The following is an 8,897-nucleotide window of genomic DNA, read 5'->3' as shown; positions in this document are numbered from 1 at the left end:
GACTATAGACTAAGCTATAGACTAGACTTTAGTCCAGACTATATACTAGACTATAAATCCAGACTATAGACTATAATTTGATATGTATATCTGAATTTTTAATAAATTTCTAAAATTTCAATATAAATCTCTATAGACTAGACTATAGACTAGACTATAGACTAGACTATAGTCTAGACTATAGACTACACTATAGACTAGACTATAGACTAGACCATAGACTAGACTATAGAGTAGACTATAGACTAGGCTATAAACTAGGCTATAGACTAGACTATACTAGGCTATAAACTAGACTATACTAGGCTATAGACTAGACTATACTAGGCTATAGACTAGACTATACTAGGCTATAGACTAGACTATAGACTAGGCTATAGACTAGACCATAGACTAGACTATAGAGTAGACTATAGACTAGGCTATAAACTAGGCTATAGACTAGACTATACTAGGCTATAAACTAGACTATACTAGGCTATAGACTAGACTATACTAGGCTATAGACTAGACTATACTAGGCTATAGACTAGACTATAGACTAGGCTATAGACTAGACTTTATTCCAGACTATATACTAGACTATAATCCAGACTATAGACTATAATTTGATATGTATATCTGAATTTTTAAAAAATTTCTAAAATTTCAATATAAATCTCAATTTTTTACATTTGAATGGATGGATAAATTAATTCTGACTTTTTCATTAAAAATCTCAATATTTTAATAAAAATTTTAAATTTCACTTAAAATCTCTCAATTTACGCAAAATATCACATATTTTATCTAAAAATACCAAAATTTAATTCATTAAAAATCTGATGTTTAACTAAAAATGTTGACCAAAAGTGAAATTTTTTATTCAAATACGAATTTTTAAGGTAACTTCAATTATTCACTAAAAATTAAGTTTTTGTGAACAATCCGATTTTTTATTGAAATCCAAATTTGTTTAAAAACTAAATTTTTCACTAAAAATATAAATTTTTGTACAAAATCTGATCACTTTTCAATTAAAATTCACTTTTTGACTAAAAATCTATTTTTTTTTTTTAAAAACCCGACTTTTCAGTTTTACACTTTTCATTTAAAATCTTAATTTTCACTAAAAATGTAACACAAAATATAATTTTTGTAAAAAATAGGACTTTAAAAGACCCATTTTTGCAAAAAATTTATATTTCATTAAAAACCCAGATTTTTCACATATTGTCCTAAATCCGAAATTCTTCATGTGGATACATCTTGAGAACCTACCAGAGAGATCAGAATTCTATTCAGCACAAAGAAATCTTTTAGGATAGTATACTCTGGTCACTGGGTGCAAATTCAAAACAATCTTTTGCTGATAAAACATTTCACTTCTAAGTGAAAAGTGTGCATTTTGAAGGTGACTGATTTTCCCTTTAATTCGAAAAGTAATCCATCTAAATCTTACAAAAACTAATTTTATTTCGAAATAAGAATTCTTAGAATAATGCAAAAACAAATTTAGATTAAAAAACTTAAAACAAAAAATACTGCTTACAATACAATTTGAGCTATCTACAATTTAACTTTTAGTTATCTATAAATTTGTGCTAATTAACAAAAATTACCAATAAAAAACAATTTAAACAAATTTCATAATCTTAAACACTCCCCTTAAAAAAGTGTGTCTTTATGCCTAAGAGGACTTACCATATAAATATAATTACTAAATCTTAACCACAGCCACTTAATCTACGTAAACGTATACGTTTAAAATATTTTCCTGGTGGCGGACAATGATATGTAACATTTGTTACAAAATTATAAGCAGCATACATGTCATCGTTGGTGAGTTTATGTAGAGTTATCATACCTTTCAATGTACACGAGTGCTTATAACGCCCATAGTTAAATAAAGGATGATGATGTCTTTGTATATTAGCCTTTTCGGCACACATGCCGGTAACATAAACATCTTCCAAATATACTAAACTAGTATTTAAGGAAGCTTCGTAAAGGCGTGGTACCACATCCATGGACATAAGATAGCCAGAACCCGATAAATAAGTGGGATAATAATCTTTACTGTACATATAATAAGGCATATACCATTTACTCTTGACATTTGCCAAAACGGGAGCTTTACAGAACATATAACCCACCATATAATTGGTGGTGGCATTTAAACGATTTATGGCAGACAAAGTCTGATACGTACGACTATCATAGTAATCTAAAGTTTCATTGTACAATGGAACGGTGCCACCCAATAGAAATTGCAACAGATTGGGTACATTAACGAACGTATCATCGTCACATTTCATAAAGAAGGCAGCCTTTTGAAAACATTTGTTGCGAGTTATCCATTTTAAAGCCATGACCGATTTGATGGTTAAATTATTGTAAGTATCTAAAAAATTTTCTTGTATTATATCATCATATTGTTCGGCTTCTTGTTGAAGACGTATGTGAGTTTCATTATCACCCCCGCTGCCGCCCATACCGCCAGCCGTGTCAATTTTTGTATGACCCAATAAAAATAATATTCTTACTGGCATTGTGGCTGGTGGAATTGCTGTCGTTTGCTAAACACAAATAAATAAACAATAGAAAGTGTTAATGACAAACTGTAAAGTAAGAAAAACACAAACAACTAGAGCAAAATTATAAAATAAACATTAAATAAAAAAGCAAATACAACAAAGTTGTTTTCAAACTAAGTTAAATACATTAGAGTAAATATATTAACATATAAATATGTATAGTGTAATACTTTTGTAGAATTAGCTCACTCACATTGCCATTTAATTTGAAAAATTCTTGAAATAATTCAATGCGTTGGCGTTTTGGTTGCAAATATTTGTCGCTTAAATGCGAATGCAATTTCTCAAACATACTGTAATTGAATTCCGTAGTATTGCCCCATGTTTCTCGTATAGTTTGTCTGAAAAGAGTGAGAGAATGAGGAAGTTGTTGTAGTTATATGATTTATAAAGTTTAATAAGTAATGGGTTTTAAAAAGTAAGGCATTTTTATGGAATTTGTTTAAATGATCTCTAATAAGTTTTTGTAGTTACTTGACTAACTAAATAACTATCTATCTATCTATCTATCTATCTATCTATCTATCTATCTATCTATCTATCTATCTATCTATCTATCTATCTATCTATCTATCTATCTATCTATCTATCTATCTATCTATCTATCTATCTATCTATCTATCTATCTATCTATCTATCTATCTATCTATGTATCTAACTAACTAACTAACTAACTAACTAACTAACTAACTAACTAACTATCTATCTATCTATCTATCTATCTATCTATCTAACTAACAAAGAGGGAAAATTGAACAGTTAAAAAAACTTAATAAAAATTAAAAAATATCTAAAATTCTTTTAAGAAAAAAATTCCAAAATGTTTAATAAATATTATTTCAAAACCGGAAAAACTTGTCCTGGGAATTCTATTAATAAAAACCCTAATTATGACTAATAACTAACTTGAGATAAATTTGTTTTATACAATTTTATATTTATAATTCCCACAAAGATTTTAATTTTTACATTAATACATACTATGTACATATAAAACATATTTTTACATACCTTGCAACAAAATTATTTAAACCCGAACACACAACAATTAATATGAACATTTTCTCATGACATTTATGACGCGGTTCCAATAATGTCGTATCATTTAATGGCAAAACATAATCACTAATATTACGTGACACACTAAAATCCCAATCGGACAAGGGATCTGTAAGAAGAAAACAAAAAACCACAAAAGAAAGAATATATATGTATTAGCAAAACAAAGGAGCAACAATTATTTTACAAAACAACAATGTAAAAAACAATGAACCAAAATCCACTCCATGCAATGTATAAACACAAATTTAGTGCTATATTCGGTTATACTCAATCTTACACACCCTTCAACTAAAAGCTAGTTTTTTATTAACACGTCGTATTTATAAGATTTTACATTTTATAAATACTAAAGGCTAGAAAAAGTATTGCAAAATCATTTATAAAAATACTTATTTATAAATAAAAATAATTTATTTTTGAGTTATTTATGTTTAAGTGATTTATAGAAGAGGTCTTTATATGGGAACTATGACCGATTATGGGCTAATCGCGTAAAATTTTTATAGAACGATTTGTATATATGTACATACATATATAAAACATATTCGTGTAGAATTTTATCACGATATCAAAATTAATAAATATACCGATATCACAATAAAAAAAATAATATTTTCACGATTTTGAAACGAAATCTTGCTTACCGTAGATGTATTTATGGGATAATTATGATCCCGGGTTCTTCAGAAAATGATTTCAACAAACATACAATCGGACATAGCTTTATAGTGTCGAAAAATTGCAAACTGAGAAATTACAAAAGGAATGACAAACTTCTCACAAAGGTGTAGGGTATAAAAGAAATGATGAGAAATATACATACAAAGAAAAGAAATCAAAAATATAAAATACTTACAATGTCTTGATGAGGCACCCGAAAATATAGTACTATAAAATGTTAAAAATAACAGCATGGGAATCATAAAAGCACACAATAATAGGCGTGTTAGGCGTTTTCCCAACCCACGATTTATGTGCAGCTTACGTCGATTATTCGCTGTTAAAGTAGCTGAAGTTGTACGTATGGCACCGGCTATTTTTTTGCGAAATTGCTTTGTTTTATTCTGTTTGAATTCAACGGCAGAATCTTCATGTTCATGATCACTATTATCATCACCATCGGCCGATGATGAAGATGCCGATGAGGGATTAATGGTTGAATTGGAACTGTTTGAACTTAAAGGTAATAGTGTGAGTTTTTCATACTCATAACGACCCATTGCTTGGCTGGTTTATTAATATTATATTAATTGTATTATTGTACGTTAATTTTTTTCTCTTAAATAGCTATACATTTTAACTGAAAAATAATTGAAAAAGTTTTATTTTTATTAAGCAATGTAGGTATTTAAAAAGTAAAACTAGTTATTAAAGATAAATAGGTACATAATTTATTAATCTTATCAATATTGTTCAAAAAAAAGTACATTAAATATTTATCTATCTTTAAAATGTCAAAAAAACACAATTACTGTACAATATTGTAATTATTTATTAAATTCTTGTTGTTTTTGTTTATTTTTTACTTACCACCATCGCCCAACACCTTCTTTGCAATAATAATATAATAACAACAATAAATCAAATACTTTTCTTATTGCAGTATAAAAGAGAACCGCAACAACAACAACAAAGTCTGGACAAAAGAGAGTAGTTTTATTTACAAGCAAAAGAAAAAAACACAAACTAAAAAGCGACCTTCAAATTATTTTCGTGTGCATTATATTATTTTCTTGTTTTTCATAAATTGCATAGACTTGATTACTCTTTTTTCTTAAATAATTACTAAATTATTTCATTTAACTTTCTTCTTTCACTTTTATTTATAATTTTGTTGCTTTGTTTATACAGCTTTTTTTGATTTTAATGTAGCACAAAATTTTTTATCACGCGACCGTCTGAATACCAAATGAAAAGTAAAAAAAATATATACTTTTTAGCACTACATATGTTGTTATACGACAAATCTAATAGATATTATTTGTTATCAATCACATATCTCAATTATTCATTAGATTAGATTTATTATTTCCGTGTGTAAAGAAAAAAAATGAAGTTAAATCAGTTTTGTTTTCTGTTTACGATTGGTTTTTTGTCCGTGCAAATACTGTGTTATTGCCACATGTTTCAAATATGATTGAATAAAGTTGCCACAAGCCGTTTTTATGGTAATGGTAATTCTACAAAATTGCAAATGTCAAAAACAGCTGTGTGAAAAGTTCCGAAAATGTATGTTGCCAGAATTTTAAAAAGATTTAAAGGAATTATGTATAAAAAATTAAGATTTTACAAAATGACTTTTAAGCAATCGTATATTTTAGGATATTGAACTTATATATAAGTTATTCACAAAGAAAATGTTTATTTTATAAACGGATTATAAATTAGATTTTGTATGGACATTTCGTTTTATAAACCTTTTATAAAATGAAAATGTTGTTTGTGAATAAGGGAGAATAATCTAAAAAAGTCGATTTTCTAAATACACAAATAAAGGATACCCGTTAATAAAACAACCTTTTGATAAAACAGCAAACCCTAACAGCTGTTTTTGATTGTTGTGTGGTGAGTTTCTGTAAAAACGTAACAAATGAAACAAAAACAAATTACTAGACATATTTATTTTGTGCTAAGAAAAATTTATGTATTTTAATAATGTTTTGTAGCCAGTGCAAGTGTTCTTGGTGTACACCATCTACCCCAATAAGTTCGCCAGATACCTCATTTGTGTATATTGCAGGGTCCTGGTACCCAACACAGCCTTATTTTAAACGGTCTCATAATAATACTTAGATCTTTTCTTCATTCTACGACTATGCAAGAATACAGCTATGACATAATAATGCTTTAAATGCAGCATGACTATCAACCTAAAATCTTACCAGAGACCGGCGAACAATGTGATTCCCTATTAGTTCCGTCACTTTCAAGATCGCTAAATCACCACTTGGAAGACACAACCCATCAGGGAGTCAAGGAACATTTTACACCGTTTGTAACACATTGAAATATTGGTCTAATATCCATAAAAGTATATGCTGGGATCTTATTACAGTCTAAGATTGAGTTTGTTATTGAAAATGGACAATATCGGTATACGATAAACTCATCAGGGAGCCAAGGAACTTTTACACCGAAATATTGGTCTAAAATCCATAAAACTATAGACTAAGATCTTAGCCAATATTTGCCAAAATATTTTTAGTTGATGGAGTTTATTATTGAGCTTCAATATTCCAGTATAGCGAAGAAGAACGACAAAAACAAGTTTTATAGGAACTAAAATCTTTTTGCCAAATTTTATCAGGATCAGGAAATTATTTTACAAGATTTATATGATCTAAAACCTTTCTGGGTTGGTTCAAAATTGACCCTACCCCCATATAAGTTCCCCTTCAGAAAAAGATATTAACTCCAATAATTGTAATAAAAATACCAATATAGCAAAGAAATTCCACATAAACAAGGAGTCAACATCGTTTTGTCAAATTTAAGGGGATCGGTTCATAATTTAACCTATCCCCGATATAAGGTCCACCTCGGGAAATTACTACCACTCATAACTGGCTTAAAAAAATAGCTATAAAATTCGACAACAACTTTTATATGAAACAAAATTTATCTATTGAATTTGTAAGGGTCGGTCCACAGTTGACCCTTCCTAAAATCTCAAACAGATTATGCCATCCAATTTCTACACTTCCGACTTAAAGTTCTATATATGTTTTTATCGTGCAAAGATCTTCCTATAGCAGTTATATATAATTTTCTATATACGGATATAGCCAAATTTTTTGTAAAAAAAAGTTTGTTGCTGTAGTACACACCCTAGAACAATGAAATCCGGAAAAAAATGTATGCCATCCGATTTCTACACTTCCAACTTAAAGTTCTATATAGGTCTTTATCGTGCACAAGATCGTCCGATAGCAGTTATATATCAATTTATATATACTTCCATAATAACATTTTTTGTAAAAAAAAGTTGTTGTTGAAGTACACACCCTAGAACGATGAAATCCGGAAAAAAATGTTTGTCATCTGATTTCTACACTTCCAACTTAAAGTTCTATGTAGGCTTTATCGTGCACAAGATCATCCGATAGCAGTTATATATCAATTTATATATACTTTCATAATAACATTTTTTGTAAAAAAAAGTTTGTTGTTGTAGTACACACCCTAGAACGATGAAATCTGGAAAAAAATGTATGTCATCCGATTTTTACACTTCCAACTTAAAGTTCTATATAGGTTTTTATCATGCACAAGATCGTCCGATAGCAGTTATATAGCAATTTATATATACTTCCATAATAACATTTTTTGTAAAAAAAAGTTTGTTGTTGTAGTACACACCCTAGAACGATGAAATCCGGAAAAAAATGTATGCCATCCGATTTCTACACTTCCAACTTAAAGTTCTATATAGGTTTTTATCGTGCACAAGATCGTCCGATAGCAGTTATATATCATTTATATATACGGCCATAGTAACATTTTTGTAAAAAAAAAGTTTGTTGTTGTAGTACACACCCTAGAACGATGAAATCCGGAAAAAAATGTATGTCATCCGATTTCTACACTTCCAACTTAAAGTTCTATATAGGTTTTTATCGTGCACAAGATCGTACGATAGCAGTTATATATCATTTATATATACTTCCATAATAACATTTTTTGTAAAAAAAAAGTTTGTTGTTGTAGTACACACCCTAGAACGATGAAATCCGGGAAAAAAATGTATGTCATCCGATTTCTACACTTCCAACTTAAAGTTCTATATAGGTTTTTATCGTGCACAAGATCGTCCGATAGCAGTTATATATCATTTATATATACGGCTATAGTAACATTTTTTGTAAAAAAAAAGTTTGTTGTTGTAGTACACACCCTAGAACGATGAAATCCGGAAAAAAATGTATGCCATCCGATTTCTACACTTCCAACTTAAAGTTCTATATAGGTTTTTATCGTGCACAAGATCGTCCGATAGCAGTTATTATCATTTATATATACGGCTATAGTAACATTTTTTGTAAAAAAAAAGTTTGTTGTTGTAGTACACACCCTAGAACGATGAAATCCGGAAAAAAATGTATGCCATCCGATTTCTACACTTCCAACTTAAAGTTCTATATAGGTTTTTTATCGTGCACAAGATCGTCCGATAGCACTTATATATCATTTTATATATACGGCCATAATATACATTTTTGTAAAAAAAAGTTTGTTGTTGTAGTAGCACACCCTAGAACG

At 28.8% G+C, this 8,897-nt stretch overlaps 1 protein-coding gene across 1 annotated transcript; it reads right to left on the bottom strand.

The window, feature by feature from the left end:
* Positions 1-1,201: 1,201 nt before the first annotated feature.
* LOC119600056 (lactosylceramide 1,3-N-acetyl-beta-D-glucosaminyltransferase-like) lies at positions 1,202-5,565 on the bottom strand. Its single transcript, XM_037950076.1, has 5 exons — positions 5,169-5,565; positions 4,495-4,938; positions 3,588-3,744; positions 2,770-2,917; positions 1,202-2,558 (listed from the first exon to the last, which is right to left on the bottom strand). Exons 2-5 carry the CDS (start codon positions 4,856-4,858, stop codon positions 1,707-1,709), a joined length of 1,521 nt encoding a protein of 506 aa, XP_037806004.1. The 5' UTR covers positions 4,859-4,938; positions 5,169-5,565; the 3' UTR covers positions 1,202-1,706.
* Positions 5,566-8,897: the final 3,332 nt, after the last annotated feature.

The sequence above is a fragment of the Lucilia sericata genome, unplaced genomic scaffold (assembly GCF_015586225.1).
Source record: "Lucilia sericata isolate MDLA Ls3-8-SP2 unplaced genomic scaffold, ASM1558622v1 Contig000101F_arrow, whole genome shotgun sequence".
Taxonomy (NCBI): Eukaryota; Metazoa; Arthropoda; class Insecta; order Diptera; family Calliphoridae; genus Lucilia; species Lucilia sericata.
This window is presented reverse-complemented; position numbering and strand designations above follow the sequence as displayed.

Excerpts from the sequence above, each read along its gene's own strand:
- LOC119600056 (XM_037950076.1), bottom strand. The coding sequence starts at position 4,858 with ATGGGTCGTTATGAGTATGAAAAACTCACACTATTACCTTTAAGTTCA. Across the intron at positions 3,745-4,494 it reads GGGTGCCTCATCAAGACATT|ATCCCTTGTCCGATTGGGAT; the intron begins GTAAGTATTTTA and ends TTCTTCTTACAG. Across the intron at positions 2,918-3,587 it reads TTAAATAATTTTGTTGCAAG|ACAAACTATACGAGAAACAT; the intron begins GTATGTAAAAAT and ends CACTCTTTTCAG.